Consider the following 26,547-nt stretch of genomic DNA (forward strand, 5'->3'; position numbering starts at 1 on the left):
TTATCAGAAACAAACCTGCTGTTTAAGAAAACCCTATAAAGAAAACCTTTCTTTAAAGAAGTGCACCACACCGTCAATCAGGTAGGTCCAGGCCAAAGGACTCTCCCAGCTCCCACAGCTCCCTGACGTTCAGTCCCATCACACCTCTGAAATGTGAGAGCACTCTGAACTGCCTGGGCCAGGTCCTGAATACCAAATTGGTATGCTTGGCCAATTTGCTCATAATTTCATTATATCTTAGATATAATGTGTCTTGTGTCTGGGACCTAGTAAATTTACTTGTGTCTGGGACCTAGTAAATTCAACATGGAATTCACTTTAGAAGAGGCTACATGATAGTTTTAAGAGAATTAGCTTGGAATCAGACCGATTCCTAGACCAAGCTGTGCCACGGCACTTACTGCCTGTCTGACCTGGCGGGGTATTGCTCTCCCCTGCTCTACTCCCCGGGTTAATAACGCCTACCTGGCAGCTTACTGTGAGTGCCGAGGACAATAAAGATAACATTCTCAGCTCATGGCACATACCTGTTAAAGGTCAGCTGCAATTACTGCATGTGATTTTGTCTACTCAATGAAAGAACACACGAGATATGTTTTTATGTTTTATAGAAACTATATGCATGTGTGTGCTCAGTCGTGTCTGACTCTTAGCGACCCCATGTACCATCGCCCCACTAGGCTGTTCTGCCTGTGAAATTCTCCAGGCAAGAATACTAGAGTGGGCTGCCATTCCCTTCTCCATATAAACTATATAAAAGCATACTAAAGTCAATCAACAATAAATATATTTGTAAATTTATAAAACATTAACCCTGAAACAAATAATTGTTTAGGAAGATAAATAACTAGATAAAAACAATTATGCACATATACAAATACAAAAAGAAATGAGCATAATATGAATAGTGATTATTTCTGAGTAATGGGATTGACAGCAATTTTTATTGTCTGCCTTTATCTATCATTTTCAAAATTTCTACACTCAAAAAAATTGTTATAATTATTTAATGTTTAATACATTTAAACATACTGTATTTATTTGTAATAAATATAAACAAAAACATTATCTAAGTATAATATTTAGGTTATTCACTGCATAATCTTAGGAAAGAAGGTTTTAAAGACAGCTCTTCTCCAGTTTTTGGGCTATTGTTTCAAGCAAAACAGGCAATTTTAGGATTGCCTCTGTCCTTAGGAAGAAGAAATCTTTCAAGTTTTACAAGGTTGGGCTTTAACCACAACCTCTTGACCTACAGCAGCTTCAAAGCCTCTTTTCTTTAGAACAGTTAGGAAAGGAACAGGAAATTAATCTAGTCACTTTTTCTTTCAGAAACTGGCTTTTTTTCAGGCAAGGCTTTAGTAGGGCCCCTGCTGCAGTAGGCAGGAAGGAGAACAAACAACAGTTCCCTTGCTTGCTTGCCAGCATTCTCATGGGATCCAATCGCACTTGCTATTTTAAAACAGTTTCTTTTGATTCAACTAGTACCTTTCTAATAATATCAGACTTTAAATTTTGATTTGTTTTCCAAAAATGTTTCCTTGTTCACAACATCCATGCAGACAAGCTCTGGTGGCCTTCATACAGGAAGCAGCTCACAGGATTTGGCAGGAATCCAAGACACAGCTCATATGCACGGGGACACGCAGGTGACGATCACACCTGCCTCTCTCGCTCCACTGCGCTCCAGACAAATGGCCCTACCCACAACATGATCTGATCACAGGTCACCGTCTTTCGCCGGGACTTGAAGCCACATCTGGACTTTAAACCATCTCCAGATCAGGTGACAGTCCTGAGAGGGTACAGCAGAGACAATCTCAGCTCTGTCTGATCTAAGAATTCATCACAGTAAGAACGGATTTAAACAGAGTTAAGAGGGAATACTTTCCTCTTCCACGAATCAGGCACAACACACGCCACGCCCACTGAGTGCAGCGGCGTGCTGAACACGGTGAGTGGAGTGAGGCAACAAAGCCGAACCCGCGCCTCTTTCAGTCCTGTCCATTCTCTCACTTGTTTTCTATGGATTTAAACCATCTCTTAAGTGGAACAAACATATAACCTGTCACATTAAAAAAGTAAAAGTAATAAAATGAGACTTATTGTGTCCAGAACAAAGAACCTGCTTTACCACAGTGAACGGTTCCCCAAAGTGAGAAAATCTCCAAAGGGCAGAAAACATTCTAAAGTTATTACAATTTAATATCTGCCAAAGGAAAGGGGTGGCTCTGAGCAAATATGAAGATCATTAACACTGTACCCATTCACTTATCTAAAAGTATTTCTCCATCAACATTATTGAATCTCCACTTGGTGAAAACACAAAGTGTGATCCCGAAGAGTCTTATAATTTAACAGAGAAAGAGGAGCCCACACTAATACATTTAAGAACACAAACAGCAGAAACATACAAACAAACGAAACTGCCCACAATTACAGTAAAACCTGTTTTCTCGGTTTCCCACAATGTATTCGCTAGTCCAGTGAGACAGTCTTCAGGGGAAGAAAAAAACATTCCTAATCAAGTAAGTATAAGAAATAGTTCAAAACATAGTATACTGGAGCACAGTAAAGAATGGAATATAACCTATATGTCAATATAATGTACATTGATATATGTTTAATATAGTATTTCTCAAATTTATTTAAACACAGACCCCTTCTTTGGTATTACAATTATTAACACCCATGACAGTTTCATACATCAACTGTGTTAGAATGTAGTAGACTGCTGCTCAGTTACACACCAGTCTTGATGTTTCTGTGAAGGCATTTTGTAGATCTCATTAATGCCTATAATTAGTTGACATTAAAGTATAGGAGGTTATCCTCAAGAGTATGGGTGGGCTTCATCTCATCACTTGAAAGCTCCTAAGAAGAAAACTGAGGTTTCTCTGAAACAGACTACAGAGTAAGCAGCTGCTCCTGCCCGCCCTTCAATCTGGGGCTGGACAGCCTCCACGTCACATAAGCCAACTCCTCGAAATAAATAAATAATATTTAAATATGCATTAAATTTTGTAATATTTATAATCTAAATTCTTAAACGTGCATTTATGTGTGTGCGTATTAATTACTGGTTCTGTTTCTCTGGTCAAACTCATTGATAAAACACCTCAAGAAACTAACGTTTTATATAACTTTCTTTAGAGACTACAATACAGTCCCATCTTCTACAGCAGTATGCTCCTACCTTCCACAGCATGACTGCAATCAGGTATCAGGAGTGTATTCCTGAACCCCACTTAACTTAAGGGACATAATAAACACTGTCAGCTGCTGCTCTGCCTCTGTCCTGTCAGCACCCACACCCAGGCTGGAACTGCCAGAATCCTAAAGGCAGACCCTGACTGTGCGCTCACTCACTCACTCACTCACTCAGTCGTCCGACTCTGCAAGCCCATCAACCGCAGTGCTCCAGGTCTCTCTGCCTGTGGGACTTTCCAGCAAGAATACTGGATTAGCAGTAGTCAAAAACTGTAATCTCTTCCACTTTGTCACCACGACTTGTTCAAGTGAGCTGGTAACATAGACTGAAGACAATAAACGCACTGGTGACCTTGCCACACTGATTCTGCTGTATTAAGTGGTAGCAGGAAGTGAAGATCCCTACTGGATGATGGTGGTTAGTTCCCAACATTAGGACTCTAACTGCTACATTTTGCTACCATGAGGAATGCTGGCACGAAGACAAACCAACAAACTTAGGAGGGCAACACTGAAAGAAACCAAGAAAAATGTGTTCCAAGTAAAAACACAGGTAAAACCTGAACAACCTCTGGACTTTACTTACTTCAGCCAATTAATCCATTCCATTGGTAAAGACAACCTGAGTTGGCTTTCTTTTGACACTTCAGTACATACTTGTGGAATTGCACCTGCATATAACAGTATCCTTTGGGGCAAGGCTACCCACTCCAGTATTGTGGCCTGGGGAATTCCATGGACTATACAGTCCATGGGGTCGCAAAAAGTCAGACACCACTGAGCGACTTTGACTTTGATTTTCACTTTTTCTTTGGGGCTTCCCAGGTGGCACTAGCGATAAAGAACCTGCCTGCCATGCAGGGGACGTAAGGGGGGCAGGGTTCCATCCCCAGTTTGGAAGATCCCCCGGAGGAGAGCAGGGCAACCCACTCCAGTGTTCTTGCCTGGAGAATCCCGTAGACAAAGGAGCCTGGGGGCTACAGTCCATGGGGTCACACAGAGTCTGACTCGACTGAAGCAACTTAGCACGCACGAGTAACAGTATCCTAGGTAATTCAAGGGAACACAGAAGAGGTAAAAACAGTATGTAAAAATATAAAAGCTCTGTTTAAGGATAAATATACCAGGAAGGGCAGCAGAAATGGGGAAAACGATGTCCCCTAAGTGATTAGATCAACACAAGCCTTGTGCTACCCAGCTCTTCAGAACAGATAAAGAATGTACGTGTCTGAATGAATCTCAAACATCAGGGCTCCTTGAACATCTTTGAAAACTTGATGAAAGCTGTGGTCACGTCCATCAGAAAAAGACTACACATAATATTTCAATATCAATTTCATGAGTCTCATGTTGTCCTACCACATAGGAGGTCTATGGATTAAAGTTAGGAACCCCTACTCTACACAGAGGTAGGAAAACCCTTCAGCACTGATGTTTGTGAGCAGATATAGAAGAATAGAACTAGAAATGTGGTTTGGCTGAACACAGCTTATACAAACTACAGTTATTTGTGAGAACCATTTACTCCTGGGACTGATAACACTGTTCACATGACATTATACACACACCTAACAGAATCTCTGGAGAAGGCAATGGCACCCCACTCCAGTACTCTTGCCTGGAAAATCCCATGGACAGAGAAGCCTGGTGGGCTGCAGTCCACAGGGTTGCTAAGAGTCGGACACGACTGAGCGACTTCACTTTCACCTTTCACTTTCATGCATTGGAGAAGGAAATGGCAACCCACTCCTGTGTTCTTGCCTGGAGAATCCCAGGGACGGGGGAGCCTGGTGGGCTTCCATCTATGGGGTCGCACAGAGTCGGACACGACTGAAACGACTTAGCAGTAGCAGTAGCAGCAACAGAATCTTAAGTTTTATTTACATCAGTAAACTTTGTCTATGAATGCTCAGCATTTCATGGCATGCAGAGCATAGTTGTTCCAGCTTTAAAAACAGGTAAGGGAAAATTGATCAGCAGATTGACAGGGGGTTAAGAGGTTTAGAAAGTGATATCAAAGAATCAATTTGGGAGGTGGAAGTCAAGTGGAACTCACCTGTCACTTTTTAATGGAATTATGAGGATAAAAACCAGTTACAGGGGCCAAGGTAGAAGTTGTTCGAGAAAAATTTAAAACTGGCTGTGCTGACTCATGTCAGAGAAACCAGACTAAGAAAAGAAAATGAGATATAGCATTAAGTATTGTTACCGTTGCATTCTTCAGCACAGGCTTAAATATAGTCATGTGAACAAAAAAATAAGACACTGTTCCAATTTTCCCTGTTACAGATAATGAAAATCTCTGCCATTTCTATCAACAATAAATAAAAGTAGTTTTTCTTATCAGTTAAAGGAATTCAAACCTAACTGGACAACCTATCACTATAGTCAGCAAAACTACTGGGGTTAGGAAAAAAAGACAAGAGTATTTATTTAAAGAAAATCAGATGTTGGCAACATTAACTGAAATTAAGAATAAATATCTAGTATGTTTCTCTTATAAATAACTTTTAGAATCAATAGCATCCCCGGCTGTAAGAAAATAGCCTTGATCTCATGACATCTGATGGCACCATAAAAATACTTCCATGTAATTTTTCCAGTTCAAGTACTGTTAAATACTGCAGTAATATATTAATTTAAGCTGAAACTCTAATACTTTGGCCACCTGATGTGAAGAACTGACTCGTTTGAAAAGACCCCGATGCTGGGAAAGATTGAGGGTGGGAGGAGAAGGGGACGACAGAGGATGAGATGGTTGGATGGCATCATCAACTCAATGGAGATGAGTTTGAGTAAACTCTGGGAGTTGGTGATGGACAGGGAGGCCTGGTGTGCTGCTGTTCATGGGGTCGCAGAGTTGGACACAACTGAGCAACTGAACTGAACTGAATATATTACTCAATTCATCTGTTCAAACATTCAGCTTTCCTGGAGTCAGAAAGAACAAATAAAGCAACTTACTAATGCTATAGTTTAACACAGGGAGCCATTTTAGAGTGGATGGGACACATACATTGGCTAATTTCTTAATGAATTGTGTAAGAATGAGAATCTCAGCCCAGCAAAGACCAACCGGAACAGAGTACACTCTGACATGCATGCTAAGACTCCTAAATATGATAATAATACTTGCAGGGACAAAAGTGTTTTTTACAACCTGAATGAACACTGTCCAAAGTGTGAAAGAAATGGAGTGTAAAACATTATCCAATGTTTAATAGTTTTGCTGCATTTTACTTTTTAATACTATATCCTCCTCAAAAAGAAAAAAAAAGCACAATAATCAAAGTAGAAAATAGTGTCAATTTAAAAATCACAATATTAACAGTTTCTTAGAGATTAAGAAATATTGTATTCTAAAATAACTCAGGAAAGCTATTGGAGGAAGAAATAGGAGTGGCTTAATTTAAGCCTTAGACTCTTAAATGGCACTCACTAGAAAAGGAAGTGTGTCACAGAGTCAGAGTACAGAGACCAAGGTTCTGGTCCACTTCTACTGCTAACTAGCTTTGGAGAGCTGGGAGACACATGTGCCCTTTGCTCAATTTCTAAGGTGCTACCCAGCTTTTTTTCTTGATGAAAGTGAAAGAGGAGAGTGAAAAAGTTGGCTTAAAGCTCAACATTCAGAAAACTAAGATCATGGCATCTGGTCCCATCACTTCATGGCAAATAGATGGGGAAACAGTGGCTGACTTTATTTTTCTGGGCTCCAAAGTCACTGCAGATGGTGATTGAAGCTATGAAATTAAAAGGCGCTTATTCCTTGGAAGAAAAGTTATGACCAACCTAGACAGCATATGGAAAAGCAGAGACATTACTTTGTCAACAAAGGTCCATCTAGTCAAGGCTATGGTTTTTCCAGTAGTCATGTATGGATGTGAGAGTTGGACTGTGAAGAAAGCTGAACGCTAAAGAATTGATGTTTTTGAACTGTGGTGTTGGAGAAGACTCTTGAGAGTCCCTTGGACTGCAAGGAGATCCAACCAGTCCATCCTAAAGGAGATCAGTCCTGAATGTCATTGGAAGGACTTATGTTGAAGCTGAAACTCTAATACTTTGGCCACCTGATGCGAAGAGTTGACTCATTTGAAAAGACCCTGATGCTGGGAAAGATTGAAGGCAGGAGGAGCAGAGGATGACAGAGGATGAGATGGTTGGATGGCGTCACTGACTCAATGGACATGGGTTTGGGTGGACTCCAGGAGTCGGTGATGGACAGGGAGGCTTGGTGTGCTGCAGTCCATGGGGTCAGAAACAGTCGGACACGACTGAGGGACTGAACTGAATGAATATGTGACAAAGTTAAAGTTGGTGCAAATGAGATCTCAAAGCTACAAAATGATTAACATTTTCTAATTTTAATGCTCCTCTTATAAGAAAAGCAAACTGTAAAAATTATACAGAAAGATTTATCTATAGCAGTTATTTTAAATTATCTCCCTCAACCATCTTTTTCTCTACAGATATTGAAAACCTTAAGGTTATACCAAACATTATTTTCAATATGAGAAATGCAAAAGGACAGCAGTTATTTACAAATATTAAGATCTTTCTTGGATCACCTCAAGCTCATACAAAGTCATGCAGTGTTTACTCCATGACTCTACATTGTATGTAAGCTTCTCATTAGCCAAAGTAATGTGAACTTGATTCTTAAAAATTAACAGTTTAAGATATAAAATTGACACCAACTATCAGAGAAGGGAATCAAGTGTTGAAGAAACACTGACCAAGTTTATAAATTCAAATTCAGTAAGACCAGTCAATCTTAAAGGAAATCAACCCTGACTACTCACTGGAAGGACTGATGCTAAAGCTGAAGCTCTAATACTCTGGCCACCTGATGCGAAGAGCCGACTCATTGGGAAGACCCTGATGCTGGGAAACATAGAGGGCAAGAGGAGAAGGAGAAGAAGGAGGTGAAAGAGGATGAGATGGTTGGATGGCATCACCGATTTGATGAACATGACCTTGGGCAAAGTCTGGGAGACAGTGGGGGACAGGGAAGCATGGTGTGCTGTAGTCCATGGGGTCACAAAGAGTTGAACATGCATTGGTGACTCAACGACAGCAACAAAGACTAAGTAAATGCTAATAAACTGGTGCTCAACTAATCAAAAGCATTAACAGGTTTTTCTAGGCTGGAAACTGCACTTGGAACCAGCAGGTGAACGTGTGGTCAGAACTCAGAGGAACACTGGGTTCTCAGTCGTGAGAGAGGTGTGTAAGTGACCACATGAGCTGTCCCAGGTCCAAGTCCTGATGGAAACATACAATATTCAAGATGAGCCAAGTTTTATGTTTTAATAGCTGAGCCTCTAGTTCACAACAAAAACTCCTGTGCCAGCTGCCGAGGAAACAACACACCGGGAGCTGGCAGGCGTGGGCACCTGGAAAGCCCGCAGGTTTGGACACAGACGCAGAGTGGATACCATGGGGGCAGTGCCCGAGGCAGCTCCTAGATGAAGCCAAAGCACCATCACCTTCCCATGAAGTCAGCCTCAGAGATGCGTTCTGAACAGCTGGGAGAGGAACAACGCTGGGCATCTGAGAGAGAAAAAGCGCATCACTCTCCTCCAGCTACGCTTGCCCCACTAACCTAGATTAACTCAGGTTGGCTCCTGAGACACAGCACACCGATTCTGAGGTTTGTGACCAAAGTCGGAAGGGTGTCAAAGTGGAGAAAAGGGGCATATGGGGATTCTAGCAGGCTCAGCTGCCTTACCTGCCACAGCACAACAGACTGGGGGACTTAAACCAGAGAGTTATTCTTCATGGGTCTGAAGGTTGGAAGTTTAAGGTTGGGGCCAGCACAGTTGGGTTCTGGTGAGAGTTCACACCTCAGCTTGCTGACAGCTGACTTCTTGTGTCTTCACGCGGCAGAGCGCGAGAGCACGCTTTCCAACCTCTCTTCTTATGAGAGTGCAGATCAGATCACGAGGGCCCTCCGCCAAACACCATCACATTGGGGATGAGGACTTCAACACGAGACCCATAGTGGGCACACAAGCATCAGGCCGTCACAATGAAGATAAAAGGCAAATGAGGTGGATCTGGGCTCTGGTGGGACAACAGGAACAAGAAGTCAGGTAACAGTAACAGGGAGGTGCTTGTGGGCTGAAGCGCAGCCAGCTCAGTCCTTGGCAAGCAGTGACCTTCCTTCCTTCCCCCTAGAGTCTTTCTTTCGCCACACCACCCCCTGTCTCTGTCATCAAAGATGAGGAGAAACATTTGAGAACACTTCTTTTGACAGAGCATAAAAATCATGACTGTGAAGTTAATGACCCTACTTAGAAGTTAAGTCAAAGGGTGACTTTTTTGATAAAGAATTAGATAAAAAATTAGACATCCCAATAGATGATTTTTAGGTAAGAACCGCAAATAAAGCCCAACGCATGGCGGACCGCTCCTGCTCTCCTGCCCGACAGTCTCCTTAACTCCTCCTCCACCCTCGGGCAGGCAGGACATGTGTACAGGACATCAGGACATCGCTACTTGCTTACACAGCCACAAATGGGGCATGAGTCAAGCCTTTTCAAGTAGCTATTCCTTCATTACTTTTAAATTTAAATAATTTTAAATGATCCCCTTTCACCATTTTTACTTTCATTAAAAGAAGTAAGTACATGTCTCTAAAAAGAGATGAAGCATTTAAAAAGCACAAAATAAGAAAAAATTATTCAAGATCTTCCAGCACATTTACAAAGCCTTTGGAGGTTAGAGCCCTACTTACTCCTAAAGCTATTCTGTCTCCTGAACACACAGTAAAGAACTAAGGCAATCATCTGGAAATTGATTGATAATCAACTGGAAGAAAACACAGATGCTTGTGGCTAGAAGGTAACTTTGAGGTGGATGATCTAATCACAGAAGGTCACATTATTCCCCGTCATTCAGAGGTTGCTGTTGCATAGTCGCTAAGTCATTTCCTACTCTTTTACAACCCCATGGACTGTAGCCTGCCAGGCTCCTCTGCCCATGGAATTTCCCAGGCAAGAATACTGGAGTGGGTTGCCATTTCTGTCTCTAGGGGATCTTCCCAACCCAGGAGTTGAACTCAGATCTCCTGCAAAGCAGGATACTTACCACTGAGCCACCATGAGGCCCTTTAAGACAGAGCAGCCTGATAAAAGACTGGAGCCCAGAATGTTACAAAGGACTTTGAATTGCAGAGGCCCTGCTGGTATGACTGACTCACTCAACAAATATTTAATGAGTGCTCACTATACCAGGCATTGCAATTGGTCTGAGGACACAGGAGTGAACAAACAGACAGGACCAAGGTCTGGCCCACAGAGGCTCACACTCTAAAGAGAGGGGCAAAGACACTGAATCAGTAATTTCACAGTGTGCTGGTTTAGCAAAGGACCTGTGTAGGGAAGTACCTTGAAGGAAGAGAGATTTGAGAGTGCACTTGTTTTCCTGCAGGTGTTCATCTAATTCCTCAAATGTTTCTTCACTCACTTGTTTTGCACCAACACTTAGTAAGCACGTATGGGAGGCAGCTGCTGCTGCTGCTGCTGAGTCGCTTCCGTCGTGTCCGACTCTGTGCGACCCCATAGACAGCAGCCCACCAGGCTCCCCCGTCTCTGAGATTCTCCAGGCAGAACACTGGAGTGGGTTGCCATTTCCTTCTCCAATGCATGAAAGTGAAAAGTGAAAGTGAAGTTGCTCAGTCGTGTCCGACTCTCTGAGACCCCATGGACTGGGCCTACCAGGCTCCTCCTTCCAGGCAAGAGTACTGGAGTGGGTTGCCATTGCCTTCTCCGATGGGAGGCAGCTAGTAAGCTGGAGAAGGGGCTTAGTAGCAGGCATGAAAGATGGATAAGATTCAGGGCTCCTCTGTCTGATGAGCAGACGCTCTGGTGGTGAAGACAGAAAGCATTTCCCTGGAAGACAATACATGGATGAGGCGGAATGAGAATGGGAAGGCCCAAGGGGGCAGGGGGAGTCTCCTGAAGGAATTAGAAGGAGGGCATCTCAGGCCAGGGGAGTTTCACGCACAACCCCCGGAGATCTGAGGCCCATGAAGGGTCCCCGGAGGACTCCAGGCGAGACAGGAGCACAGCAGTCTGACGACATGGTCGGGAATCCAGCTACTCCCCGCTCTGCACTTCAGGCTCGCTCCTCATCTGAAAAAATGGCGCCGGTGATGAGATGATCACTTTGTCGTATTAGTGAAATAATTAGCAATGCACATTAAAAAACAAACAAAAAAAATCTCAACACCCAGTGAAAACAGTCCGTGGTGGGAATCAGAAGCGGTGGGGAATAAGGCACTAAGCAGACAAGCTGGGCTCACGTTGCTGGGCCGCCAAGCAAGCTGACTGAGGCGCTTCGCAGCGGCCTCACTGGAACCCTCCTCGCGACCTCCTACCTTCTGCTCCACCTGGGGATGATACTGAACTCAAGTGCCGACCCTGCGGTTCAGCGTCTCTACACACGTGACCTTTCATCCTCGTGGCAATCTTGAGGTGGATGCACCACCGATCTTCACTTCACACGGAGGCCCGGTGATGGCCAGGCCCACGCCAGGAGACGCGCCCCGCGCAGCGCCGCGCATCCCGCGTCCCGCCCGCGCGCCCGCGTGCTCACCTCCGCCTCGGGCTCCGCGGCCTCCTCCCCCGCCCGCCGGGCTCTGCTGTCCAGGACGCTCGGCCTGCTGCCCCGGCCTTGGCCGGCCCCGAGTGCCTGCCTGCCCCGCTGTCCCCTGGCTGAGGCCACCTGAGGGTCTCGCCTCCATCCCCGGGCCCCAAGCGGGAACTGGGCCCCCAGCCCCTCGGCCCGGGCCTAAACCTCACCCGCCCTGGGCGCCCCGCTCAGCCTGGACACCACCTCCTCAGAACCTCAAAACCGGACAGAACCCCACCGTGTGCCTTGAATTACTAATTTACTGAATTATATAGTTTGAATTTGGATGCATTTAATAACATATCTTATTTTCTCACTGGCTGTCCTAACAGGGAGCTTTGAAGCAATAAGATTTACTTGAATGAAGAGGTAGCAGTGCATTTATATCTTGTTAAAGATAACACTTGGACTGACTAGCTGTTACAACTAAAGAACACCTTTGTGTGTGAAAGTCCCACATGGAAAGTTGTCATTTACTAAGTTAGAGTCACTAACTAACTGTCCTTTCAAGACAGTACAAGAAGTAAAGCAGACCAAGGTAAAAAGTACAAGATACGGTATAATGAAAGGGAAAATGCAAGCAAAGTCCCTACTAAACAGTCCATGAAGACTGAAAGTCGGAAAAAGTCATTCAAATACTGCATTATAGTCATAACAAACGTGTGAACACAACAGATTTGCGATCCCCTACTCTTCTCTGTTCTGGCTTGTAATATTAGTCAAATACTCACCATGACATAAAGAAAGTACGGTTTTAACAAAAAATGCTACCACAAACTAGTAAAGAAAATGGTGAAGAACACATTATATGCGTTGCTTTTTTAGCAACTCATTCTAATCAGAATGTAGTCTCAAGTCTAGCTATTTTTTTTTTTTTTTTGCACCTGGTGAATTTTTCAACCATATCACCCTGAAGCATGACTTAAAAAGTAATTAACTGATGACAATGCATTTGTTAACCAAGTTAAACTCAGCATCCTGGCATGAATTGCCCACAACTCTTCAAGCCCTGACCATCAAACACTTTAGGAAAATGCAGTCAATAGCCTAAGCCAGCAGTTGACAAAATTTACCATGAAGTAAGTTAGGTATTTTGAAACTGACATTCTTGCTTATGAATTCTGGGTTCAACAACCACACACACACACAAAAACAAACGTCAAAACCAAAATTCATTTAACCCTCTGCTTGATGGGCAAACTGTATTCCTTTTCTCTCTCTTTTTTTTTTATTTTGCTATATGACTTTTGGTTATAATGGCAGTTAAGCTCTTATCAAAACCTCTCATCAGGTAGTCTTAAAATGCATAACAAGTGCACATATGAGTCCACTTCCCCTTTCTGCACAAGTCACACCTTGCAATATGATTTCTTTTTGATCTATATATTTGCTTTAAAATAATTTTCATAGAGTAAAATGTTAGTATTTAAGTAAAAAACTTACTCAGTAGCCACTTAAAACTACTATTCTTTGATCCAGTAGTCGTCCAACAAAATGTTTTGAGCGCATGCTCCCAAACTGTGTATACTTATATACCTATAAATTCAACACATATGTTGCTAAACCAATATGTGATGTTCTTTTCAAAACACTTATAAAACCCAAAAATTAGAAAAGTAAGTAAAGATAGATTCTCTTCCACATTCTTTTAACATCCCAATATATTATTCACCCCCTGGGTATGAACATCCAACTTTGGAGACCTCTGCTTTAGTTAAGATATAAGTGACTGCTTCACTTTAGTTCTGAAGTCCATTCAAATGGAAAAGAAATGTTTTTTTAATGCTTAAAACAGTCTCAAGGGCCCTTAGTTAGTCTACCTGTGACATATGCATGCTTACAGAAGGCCGCTCAGCGTGCAGACAGTGTACCAGTGCGCAGAAGACTGAACTGAGCTCTACTAATTAGAGGCCAACAGGTTATTTAGCATATTACTTTTGTGATATCTATCATTTCAAATATGAGAATGATCAACTGAAATTGATTTAATTATTATACACAAAATAAATGACCCTCCAATAATCTTTGAATGTGAATGCTGATCCTGATGTGGAAGTTTTATGGTATGGAAATTTAGCTTAAAGTACACCCTTCAAGTAAAGTTACTTCATTTTCAAAAGCAAGAATGATGAATGAAACTAACCAACGTACTATACATGTAAGAACTGCAACTGATTTAGTTTCAACATATATAGAAAAAGGATGAGAATGCATTTAAAGACTGTGCCCACTGAAAACACTATTAGGTTGACATGTCCCAAGTAAAAGGGAGATTAAAGGTAGTTACTTGAATAAATGAAGCTTTGATGTCATTTTAATCTGAAATTTTCATGTATGTGAGGAGTAGAAGTTTACCTTGACTGATCTAGGTCTTGGGTCAGCAAATCATGGGCTAAGGGCCTAAGATAGCAGCCACTTATTTTTGAATAGTCTGCAACTGAAGAATAGTTTTTACATTTTAAAATGGTTTTTAAAAATCAAAGAAGAATAATATTAAGTGACATAAAAATTATATGAAATTGAAATTTCACTGTCATTAATAAAGTTTTCCACTGGTCATGTATAGATGTGAGAGTTGGACTATAAAGAAAGCTGAGGACAGAAGAATTGATGCTTTTGAACTGTGGTGTTGGAGAAGACTCTTGAGAGTCCCTTGGACTGCAAGGAGATCCAACCAGTCAATTCTAAAGGAGATCAGTCCTGGGTGTTCATTGGAAGGACTGATGTTGAAGCTGAAACTCCAATACTTTGGCCATCTGATGCGAAGAGCTGACTGATTTGAAAAGACCCTGATGCTGGGAAAGACTGAGGTCAGAAGGAGAAGGGGACGACAGAGGATGAGATGGTTGGATGGCATCGCTGACTCAATGGACATGGGTTTGGGCGGATTCCGGGAGTTGGTGATGACAGGGAGCCCTGGTGTGCTGCTGTTCATGGGGTCGCAAAGAGTCAGAAACGACTGAGCGACTGAACTGAACTGAACTGAACTGAATAAAGTTTTATTGGAACACAGCCATGTGCATTGGTTTCTGTGTGTCTGTGGCTGATTTTAGTTAATTATCAGGGTTGAGAGTTGCCAGAGAGAACTGTGACCCTCAAAACCTAAAGCAGTTCTGTCCCTTTCCAGGCTCTTTACCCAGTACTGATCTTAATCCCCTCAATCCCACACTTCCCCTTTATTATCCTATCCACGGAGTGCAGAAAGGTTTTTTTTTTTTTTAAACCAACATGGTAAATTCTCTTTTACCCATCCCCCTCACTTATCTGCATTAAGAGTTAGAGGCAAATGCTGTGTTCCACATCTTTACCCTAAGATGCAGCTGCTTCTATAGCCACCTTTTGCTCTCATAATGGTTACTTTCTGTTTTAAGTATAATTTTGGTTTTCAGCTGATACAAACTCAGTCATTTTTTTCACAGGCTTTCTTTGTTCTTATATCAACTTACCCTTCTAACCTTATTTCTCATTACAATATTCATACTTTATAAAACTTACAAAATAAATTGTATACCCCACATTTTTCTGCCAAGTTTTGCCTTTTTTTTAGAATGTAGTTTCCACCTGGGATACTCTTCACCAAAGCTATACCTTGTTAAAATCCTGCCAGATTAAAAAATAAAATAAAATAAAATCCTGCCAGATTTCAAGATCCACCCCTCCCAAAGAAGACACCTCAATCTTCCCAGTCAAAATTATCACTTCGCTGTAAGTGAGATTGCTCAGTCGTTTCCGACTCTTTTCGACTCCACGGACTGTAGCCTACCAGTCCAAGGGATTTTCCAGGCAAGAATACTGGAGTGGGTTGCCATTTCCTTCTCCAGAGGATCTTCCGGACCCAGGGATCCAAGCCGGCTCTCCTGCATTGTAGTCAGAGGCTTCACAGTCTGTGTCACTGCTGTAATTCTCATTATCTCCACATGGTGTGCTCGCATGCTAAGCGCACAGGCTCCTCTGTCCATGGGATTCTCCAAGTAAGAATACTGGAGTGGCTTACTGTGCCCTCCTCCAGGGGACCTTCCTGACCCGGAGATCGAACACACGACTCTTACGTCTCCTGCACGTGGAGACAGATTCTTTACCCCAACACCACCTGGGAAGCCCCTCCATCTTGCATTAGTCTTCTTTGTTTTTCTCAGCTTAACTGTTGCTGCCTCATCAGTAAACCATGCGTGTGGATGCCAAGCAGGGTTTTATTTATCACATTCATTCATACTCTAACCTCTTCCCTGTCCACACCCTGTCCCCACCCCTCCCCATACCATAAAGTGTCCAGTTCGTAATATTCAAAAGATGAGACTTGTAACACAGAGAACTTCAAGCCGCATGAAGATATGGAATTCAATAATAGTAAATCAAAAGATGACAACATCATTCTCTTTTCAATTACTTTCAATCTTTGCGATTACATCAAGAGGAAAACCTCAATTTGTGCTACTATGGTTTAAACTCTCTAATCTTTGATAATCTCCCTTTTTAACAAAGAGAAAAACAATTCTAGGCTTGGAGCCTTCTGGAGGCAAGCATTTCTGCTACAATTTAGTAAAAATGCTTTGTTTTTATTGCTTCTATTTATGGCATGAATACTGGTTTTCAATTTAATGAAAATAAGTAATCTCAGTAAGTAAATTTAGGTTAACCAAAATGAGGTGATTTAAACAAAAATATTAAGCAAATTATAGCACAAGGGTTATGTATATACAACAGAAATCAACGGTATTACATAAAAATGGAAGAAACATTTGATTGTAGCAGATAATCAATAAAGCCAAATGACTTTAATCCATCAAACTCCTTGTTAACTATCTTACATCACTAAAAGAAAATCACGCAAAAGACGAGCTTCCAGCTTCTGAGACAGGGGTTCTCAAAAGAAGAGGAGGTGGCATTTGAAACGTCTGGAGACATTTTTTGGAGGAGAAAATGGCAACCCACTCCACAATTCTTCCCTGTCTGGCGGGCTACGCCCTACGCGGTCACAGTCAGACACGACTGAGCATACACACACACAAACACACACTCAGACATGTTTGCTAGTCACAACTGGTGGAGTAGGCTCAGGCAGCTACCTGCAGCTAGTGGGTAAAGGCCAGGGAGACTGCTAAACATCTCACAAGGCACAGGACGGCCCCACAACACGGAGCTATCCGGCCCCAAACCTCTACAGCGCCAAGGCTGAGAAACTGCTCTGAGAAAAAGAGCAAGCTGAACACGTCCTACCCTCTGCCCACAGTTATAAATCGTCCTCTGTGCAGCACGCTGTCCTTATTCGATCTTTGTCACCGATAAGATTGCTGAGGAAATCTCCCACCCAAACCTTTCATTATTTTACATGGCCCACACAGCCGCTGCCCTCGGTGGGCAATTAGAATTTTAAAAACAGACTGCACTGGGGCATGTCCTTTATATGCTAATATTATGCCATCAATATTTAGATCAAACTTCCTAATTAAACCATGGAAGTTATGACATTTTCAGATGATCCTGCATTATCAAATAGATTTTTTAAAATAATTGAGGTAAAGATTAATACAATTTCAGTAAAACCTTGACTCTAACTGATATTGATTTCATGTAAAGTTCTTTGACTTGAATTATATGCTTCATTGACTCAAATACTATATTTTGCAGAATAAAGCTGACCTTGAAATTTTTTTAATTCAATATTTTTTATTATATACATTAGCTTTCCTCAAAGGGAGTTTAAAGAGAACTACTTTTTAATCTAGCAAAAATAAAATCATTAACATAAAACAATATAACTGTTAGTAGCTGAAATAGTTCACTTGGCTACCACTCAGTACTTTATTCTCAAAACTATTATTGCAAATACATAATCCACACAGATGTGTCTGAGGGTAAGTGTTTACAAGAAAGGTCTTTGAAGCTCTTTTGTGGTTAGTGTTTTCGTTCTTTCTCTTTTTTTTTTCCAAGTAGAGTTCACCAGAGCAACTTAGAAGCAGACAACACCTGGGTCTTTTTATGTTTTGTTTTTGTTTTTTTTTCCAAATTAAAAGTTATTTTTACCCTTGCAACAGTATTTAAACAAGGAAAAATACTGTATTCTTAAAGTAATGATGCTATCATTATCTTCACTTTCCTTAAAGGTTCTTTACAGCGACAGTATTTCTAAATTTAGCATTTACTATTTATTAACTTTAGTAGCTGGCATGGCTTGGAGGTATTTCATGCCTTTGAATTCAAGCTGGTTTAACTCTTAATTCTGACATGCCTGTGGTAAAATGATGGTAAAGGTGAAACTGAATCCTTTTCATTTCAGAGCCACAAAGCACTCTGCCAACAGCAAAGCAGCGTTATTTTGAACAGGAAAAAGTTATAGAGGTGGCGGTTATCAATACTCACACTACCAAGAAAGAAAACCAAATGCTGAGATTAGGATCACGGTTGCACATGTTTTAGGGAGAAGATAAGCAGGTCACCAGATTATCCTTTCCTTGGGGTTCCCAGAACTGAGATGATCATAGCAGGACCCACAGTGCTGGCCCATTTTGTTACCATTCATCCATTCTCTTCAAAATCGTTTACTGAGCACCTGCTGGGTACTGAGCACTGTGGTAGGCAATGAGTACCCAGCAGTGAATCAGCCAGATCTACAGACCTTCAGCGTTGGTGCAAAGAGCGTGTGCAGCCCCAGTCGCTATTCTCCCACTTGCAACCCCACCTCGCTCCTGAGTCAACTGCCTGAGAAAAGAATCAGGTGCACCAAGAACAAGAGAGGGACTAAACAGGTACACTTTAAATTCCTAGTGAGATTAAAAAATAAAAACCACAGCATCCCCCAAGAGCTCAAGAAACCCCGCGCAGCGAGTGTGGCAGGAGGCCCGCGGGCAGCTGCAGGGCCCACAGACCAGTGTCAGGGAAGACGGAGAACTCGGGAGCGCCGGCGGAGAGTGGTGGGAGGGCGCGGACAAACAGAAGGACAGGGCAGGGCAAAGAGGGTCTGAGTCCTTTTAGCCAGGAGCACAGGCTGCAGCCGTCCTCTTAGAAGATGCACCCTCTGCTGTCCCTTACAGGAAGCATTTCCTGACCATCACCCGGAAACAAAGTTAGGTGTTACTGAGTGGAATACAGCCCTGCTCAGGCCTTTGGATTCCTCTGCTTCACAGTGAAGATACTCCTGGTCCAGCCTCCTGAAATGCTCAGTCAGTCCAGGAGATACTCCACCCTTCTCTTATAGAGACATCAGAGTTTTTCCAAAAGTGTTTGAAAAGGCAGACCCAATCATGCTGGAAATAAAGACAGGGGAATTTTTCTTCTCAGAGCTGTGCCATCGGACAGGATTCAGTGTCACCAACTGGTCTGCTACTCTCAAAAGGACTATCACACAGAGCTAGGCCTAAAACAGTCCTTTTAAAACTGAGTCACAACCTACCGGTAGTATGTAGAATCACATGGGTTCAGTCAATATTTTTAAGAAACTAGGATAAAATCAAACAGCATAGAATAGGAAATATCAGAACACATTGTTGGTAATAAGAATAAACATTATTTTAGCAAACTTCCCCCCATTTTACACACACATATGACTCATTATCTAAATCTATTTCATTCTGAGCAAGGATACACATAGCAAGGGACCCTATACAATTATAATTATACGGGGTTGCTATGTACGTTTTTTAAAAATTGTGAACCAACTCAGGGGAGGGATAGAGCAGGCCCTGAAAGTCATTAGCCCGAAAAAACTGTAGTGAAGTGGCGCGAAAATTGTTCAAAAGTTTTGATTCCAAAAAAATCAATTTCAACTCAAAAAGAGAACAGAAGTCGATTTTTCAACCTTTTCCCCAAATACTTTAATTATGTGATTTTCACACTCTTATTCTTTTGTCCTAATTATCTTTCATTTGCTTCCCTGAACTTGTGTGTGTGTGCTGCAGGGTGGTAGGGGGACACACATCTGATCTTGTGACAAATATCCTTTCAATCTCATACCAAAGACAGGAACAAAAGCTGAGAGATAACCAAAGCCCAAACCACAGAGCAGCCCAGGCCAAATTATGCTCCTCTGTTTGCCAAACCACCAGACAGGATCTTGGCCACAGGGAAGCTCGCTTCTCCCTTGGAAAAACCTTTGAAACACCAGTTTCTCAAATCACTGGGCAAATGACCAACCACTCTCTAGGATACAGAGCCCTGAATGGGATCAAGGCCAATTCATCTTTTTAAGTAGAACTGAATTTGTTGTGAACTTGGTTTTCGTGAACTTTTAAACAAATTTTATAAACACAGCAGTATTTTCAAATGTGGTTTTTAGAAAAATAAATTCCCTTACCTGAAACTCTTAAATAATTCCTCTCAACACCTTTCCGTTCCTGACTTACTCGCAATCTGAAAAAAGCAAGCTATGACATCCCCCCGGTCTGACTATTTATATGTGGGTCGGTGCCGTGAGCACCACATGGGGAATCCAGGTGGTTACAGCCACAGGAATTTTGTTCCCCGAAATTCCCAAATCCATCCTCAAAGTATGATGATGCCCTGATGGTCATATGTCCAATATTCTTGAAATCAGGAGTCACTAGCTTACAACAGGTAACTGCAATGGATTACTCTCTTACTTAATCTACACTAGTCTGCAGGGAACAGTGTGCACCCTGTAACTAACCACAGTGGCTCCACACAGCACCAGGGACATTGTTCTCTTACTCTGAATGACAACCATGTTACTAGGAACTACATGTTTGGGCAGGCAGACTTGGTGCAAGACCGAGAGGAGAGAGAGGGAAGGCTTGGAGCCAACTGACCGAGCCCCCACCTTATCACTAGTGGGGTAAGGAAGCACACTTTTGTCACTCAGTCAGTACCTACAACTATAATTCTGTTGGATTCTCTGGCTTTAGAGATTCTTAACAATTATATTTGTAACATGGTTGTTTTTTGTTTTAGGTTTATTTTGTTGAAAAAAATAAGTTTTTGGAATTCCCTGGTGGTCCAGTGGTTAGGACTCTGCTCTTCCACTGCTGGTTCAATCCCCAGTCAGGGAACTAAAAGCAGTCATGCTGTGGCAAAAAAGACAAGCAAGCATGGAAAGAAATAAACAAAACATTCTGATCATGAAGTGACAGTATTTCTCAAAGTCTCAAGCAAATGGAGTACGTATGCACCTCACCAATACTGCCATCTACAGAGAACTTGCCTAATATACTTGAATACTGAGAAAGAGGACAGGAGGAACCATTTTCAACCTCTTCTCAAAATATTTTAATTCTGTGATTTTTATAGCCATCAAATGACTCGATGGCAGAGTGACAGTCTGAGCATATATAACTGATTTATATTTGTGCTCCAAAATTACTGCAAAATACAACAAGCTTTTTTGAAAAACATAACAAACTCCAAATTCCTTAGGTTTTTCCTATGAAGTCTACCATTCCGTATATGTATGCAACTGGTATTTTCCCATTTTCCCATTCATTACATAAAAGAAAGTTTCCTGAGTTAAGCTTGCAACCCTTAATCACACAGCTAATGTGTGCTGAGGTTAAGTCAGAGCCAATGAGGGGCATCTAAGGTAAATGTCACTCAGAAAACAGGCAGATTTGGTGGTGGGACAGTCCCTACACACCATCAGGCGCTTCCTCTACTAGGTGGCAGTTTCTGAAACTCACCAATTTTAAGCAGGTTACCACTTTAATCAGAAGTTTACAGGGTTCCACTGCAGCTCATCACACAACTATGTAGGCTTCAAACCTTACAGAAGGAGGAGTTTTATCTTCAGCTATATTAGGGAGTGCATGCAATAGCAGATCTTTAGATGAACACTGAAAAGCTTGATCAAAACAGGATTTTACATATTATTCAATGTTTAAATATTCTGCAAACCTTTTCAAGAGTGGCAACTCCTAAATTTCAGTCAGAAGTTTTGCCCTTCTTACACACCTCTGCACTCAGTGGGCCATTAACAGAGGCAATTCAGAGAGAAGTGGCCCTTACACAGTCCCACTAAGGACCAACATCCAGAATCCCATACTGTAGTCTCCAGTGACACTAAAAAGAAAATGACTGCTAACTCTATTCCAGCAAAAAAAAGAAAAAAGAAATTTGCAAAGAAATATTAAGTATAGAAGTTTCAACTTGCTAACGGTTGAAATTACATCTTTAGATTCCATATAATAAAGGGTCCAATTCTAAAATGAATATTGAAAAGAGGTCTCCCTACCTATGAATAACAGAAAGAAAGGAGGAAAAAGGAAGGGGAAAATATTTTTCAGTGGATAAAAATATAGGAACATATGGCATCATGCACGTGGCAAGATCACTACCTGTTTGGGTCTTCAAAGCAGGGATGAGGGACATTTCTGCAACCCCAGGGAGATGGTTTTCTGCATACATAATTAAACAAATCACTCCAGCACGTCAAAGAGCAGCAGAACTCTTCTCACTAATTACCACTGCCTCTCCTTTAAAGCCACACTAGTTCATTATTCTGCCTTCAACTCCCTTAAATGATTCATTCCCCTTCACTCCTGAGCAGACTCTGCGGGGAAGCTGGTGTTTAAGTTTAATCTCCAGTGCCACTTGCTTTGGAGAGCTTGATGAGGGGAAGGAGGAAGAATCGAATCTAATATTTCTGTCAAGATTTGGAGAGGCATCCTCCGCCCCTCATCCCCAAAAAATAACTAGACAGACAGGACCCTCTGGCAAGCTATAATCGCGATCAGAGACGCCGCTTGGGCAAGCAGGGCCCACGTGCGGTGGAGCTGTCACCCGCGGAGGCGGCAGCCGGAGAGGCGGCGGCGGTGGGGAGCACCCGGGCTGCCGCCCGCAGCTGCACCGGCCTGGGCGCGCGCGGCGACGCCGGCTCGCTCGTGAACGGTCCCGGGCTCTCTCCCGGAGCCGGCAGAACCCAAGGGCCGGGAGGCCGGCCCCGGTGTTCCGGGGAGCTGGAGCCGCAAAAGGCAAGCGCCCGCAGCGCGCCGCCGGCAGAAGCCCCAGCCGGCGCCCAGGATGTCCGGCTCCTCCAGGTCCGAGCGCCTCAGCCCGCCGCCCCCAGCCCCCCAGGCCGCCCCGCCGTACCGTCCCAGCTCCGACTCCACCTCGAAGAAATCGCCCAGAGCATCCCTGTTGGAGCCGTCGACCCAGTAATCCGGAACCAGGCTCCCGGGTCCCGGGGCCACGGTGGCGGTGACCGAGGAGCAGGACGAGGCGGAGCACGAGGGCGTCGTGACTTTGAGCATCTTCGCGGCGGGACTCCGCTGGCGCCGCCGCCGTTTGCCGGAGCGAGGAGTCCCCGCCCGCGAGCGCCGGCGCGAGCTGCGCCCTGCAAGCGCGCCCCCGCCGGCCCCTCCGCGCGGCTGCGCTCCTCTCCGCGCGGCTGCGCTCCTCTCCGCGCGGCTGCGCTCCTCTCCGCGCGGCTGCGCTCCTCTCCGCGCGGCTGCGCTGCTCTCCGCGCGGGCTGCGCTCCTTTCCGCGCGGGCTGCGGCTCCCCTCCGCGCTCGAGAGCGTGCGGGGGCGCGAGGGACCGGGAGAGGGTGCAGGAGAGCCGAGCCGCCCGCGGGAGGGGCGGAGGCTGTGGCCGCGAGCGGCGCCGCCCCGCGCTCCCTCCTCCTGCACCGAGCCTCCCCACCCCTCCCTCCTTCCCTCCTCTGCGCGGAGCCCGCGGGGCGGCTCCGGATGCGGGAGACTGGGTGAGGCCCCCGGCCGGAGCATCCCCGCCCGCGCCCTCCTGCGGGCGCCGGGAGCCGCGGCGGCGGCGTCACGGGGACCCGGCGGTGGTGGTGCCACCCGAGCGCGCCCGGCGCGAGGCCCTCCACACAGCGCCAGCCCACCAGCCGTCCCGCCTGCCCCCGTCAGAGGGCGTGTGGGTGGCTGGGGTGTCCGGCCCGCGGCCGCCGGGCCTCGGGAGCCGCCACGCACAGAGCCGGGAAGGCGGAGGAAGGGACGCGCTGACCTGACTCTGGACGAAGTCTCCGGCGGGGACAGCTGCTGCCTTGCTGCTGCGGGCGCTGCCTCCTCGGCACTGCTGGAGCTCCTGAAAGGGCAGCTATCTGCTGTGACTGGCTGACTCCAGCTTCCGAAGGCTAGCGACAGAAGTGACCAGAGAATTCCAGGTTTGGAAGGGGGCCTCTGGAAGCCAACTAGTCCAGCTCTCTGCCTTAACGCGGGACTTGGCATCATTCATGACAGAGAAGACTGCTGTGTTTAAAGCTCTTTCCTCTTCCCAGTAGAGCTGTCCTATCACAAGTCTTCTAATGTCTGTCCATCAACCTTCAAGGCTATCGTTCTAAGTATTGGTTAAATTTACATTGAATATTTCTACCCTTGAACATTTTTCTTTAGATTTCAGCAGAGATGAAAATAACTAGTCATTATATTATGTAATGAATTTTTGTATATATAAAGACATTACATCACATCTTTCTGGCTAAATAACTTTGAGCCCTTTATTTAATCTTACTTCACACGTGTTAGTCTTTTTTTTTTGTTTCCCGCAACAGGTACTAAAGTCTTTTCAGTGTGTGTCCATTCCTGATTATACCAGTAAACACGGTCCAATAGTTTCTTCTATTACTGATTAATTTATCACTGTTAAGAGTTTTTGTGCTATATTGGTGGACTACCAAAAATAAAACAAAAAAGCAAAAACCCCAAAATCTGACTAATTAATGACAGGAATGTGACTCATTTGAAAATTAAAAGTAAATTCAGAAACTATTCCTCACAGATAATTATATGAAGATCAGCATATGATCAGTTTACAAAAGGCCTAAAGAACAGCAAGTACATGTAGAGTCACACAAATGAAGTTAATACCAGATTATATTCAGTAAAATACAAATGCTCACATGACTTGTAACTTCAGAGAACGAATTCCGTAATCTTCATGTTAGAAAATGGAAGTTCACAAACAAAGCAATCTGATGAAGCTCTTGAAAGTAAATTCTGGTTCTTACTAAGTAAGAGTCCTTTGGTTTGCTCTGACCGGTGGAAGGGTGGGCATGAAGTAGCGGCCAAGCCGTTTGTTTTATTTACACTTCTCGGAGGCAAGGCCTGAGTGGCAGCACCACATGCACATACGTGTCTGCTGTGAGCAGTTCTTTTACAGCCCAAGTTAAAAGCAAGCACATTACGCTAAACAAGCCGGCAAGCCTCCCCCGCTACTTTAAGGAACAACGGAAGGGAAACAGTATTTCACGGTGCAAAGGTGACGGCAGAGTTGGCATTTACATCCAACATTGGTTTAGTTATTTGACACCTCGGCTTTTCACAACTGACTTTTGTAAAAGCGTTATTAGCTGAAGTTTAAAAAGAGGGTGTTTGGTTTCATAAATGCAGTTTATATTTATTTGAAAATTAGAGATGACAATTTGGTGGAATAGGAATAGAATCTACGCGGTTTATCATCACTCATTTTTAAATGCCATCTAAAACGACAGAAAAGGAGCAAACCCATATATCCACAAAAAGAACAGGAGGAATAATATCAACTAAAACTTAAAATCTTGAAACAAACAAATGGTCACTAACTCAGAAGACTGGATATACCTGAACCCCAGATTTACAATTGGGAGAAGCCAATATGAAGAAATAGAATTCTTGCCACAGAGTTCCAGAAATACTCAGGAATCAGAGTACTAGATCTTTCTAAAAGTAGAGTGGAGAGTAAGATACTGGTTCAATGTTTTTTTCATAAGAAGCCCTTAGTCCCAACATTTCTTCTTCTGCTATTCACAGCCAAAACCCACAGTTCCTACAGTTCCCTTTGAAAAGAGAGATTTAATCTTTAGAAATGTTGAACAAAAAATGAAGTATGTCTTAATTACAAGATATAGCTATGAATGTACTGAAAACAGAGGGATTTGTGAAACTCTACACAAAAAGCAGTGAGAATTCCAAGTCCAGCAGGCTCCCAGGATGCTGAAAATCAGGCTTGTATCTATCACAGTCCCAGCTGTACTGAAATTGGAGGATTCTTCAATGAGAAAACTGAATAACTCAAGGGGAGGGGATCTGTGAATATTAACAATTAGGATACCCTTCCCCAACAAAGGAACTTGATTTCTGTCCACCTTACAGTGAAGCCCATCGCTGAACAGGATCAGGAACCCAAAGCTACTAATGAGCTCTCCTGCGTCTCACTCAAACATAAATGCACAAGGTGCCATTCTGGTATGGCAGAGTAGCTGGTATGGCTAACCTTCCTGCATATGACATTATTATCTCTGAACTAAGCATAAAAGCAGTTATTTAAATGTGCAGAATGAACCACCAAAACAGAAAATTGGAAGTGATGAAACCCATAAAAGAAAGGAACTCTTCTGAGTAAGTCAAACATTTATTCAGCTTTTCCTCTGAGGGTGCTGAAGGCAGCACAACTTTTAGCAGCTTATGGTGTCAGAAAATAGAAATCAGGTCTGGCTGGAAGTGAGACTAAAAATTGAGGAGGAAGTTCCAGAAAGAAGAGACTTAAGTGGAAGAATCCAAAGATCTACATGTAAACTGTGCTCAAATACTAGGCTGACCTCTGAACTATGTGTATGTGTCGGAGATTCCAAAGAACCCAGCAAAAAGGACAAAGCAGTAACTAGAAGGCTGAACACTGAGAAAAAACTTCAGTTCTTCACCACTGGGGAGACATGGTTTGAAGTATGAGTTCTATCGAATGTAACTGTAGGTTGGAAGAAAAAAAAATCTCTTCAGGGAAAAGATAATGGAATCTAGAATCTCTCAAAGGAATCCCTAGCA

At 43.4% G+C, this 26,547-nt stretch overlaps 1 protein-coding gene across 2 annotated transcripts in view; it reads right to left on the reverse strand.

Annotated features, from left to right (window-relative positions):
• Positions 1 to 24,471, reverse strand: part of CAMK4 (calcium/calmodulin dependent protein kinase IV) — a 270,053-nt gene extending 245,582 nt beyond the window's left edge. Inside the window, exon 1 of one of the 2 annotated variants that reach the window (XM_027545453.1) lies at positions 23,753 to 24,471. In XM_027545453.1, coding sequence (XP_027401254.1) covers positions 23,753 to 23,979 — 227 coding nt within the window. In that variant the 5' untranslated portion in view covers positions 23,980 to 24,471. Of the gene's footprint in view, positions 1 to 22,878; positions 23,143 to 23,752 lie in introns of those variants that run through there. The other variant, XM_027545454.1, reaches the window with a different exon arrangement.
• Between the last annotated feature and the right edge of the window lie 2,076 nt (positions 24,472 to 26,547).

This window comes from Bos indicus x Bos taurus, chromosome 7, assembly GCF_003369695.1.
Source record: "Bos indicus x Bos taurus breed Angus x Brahman F1 hybrid chromosome 7, Bos_hybrid_MaternalHap_v2.0, whole genome shotgun sequence".
Classification (NCBI taxonomy): domain Eukaryota; kingdom Metazoa; phylum Chordata; class Mammalia; order Artiodactyla; family Bovidae; genus Bos; species Bos indicus x Bos taurus.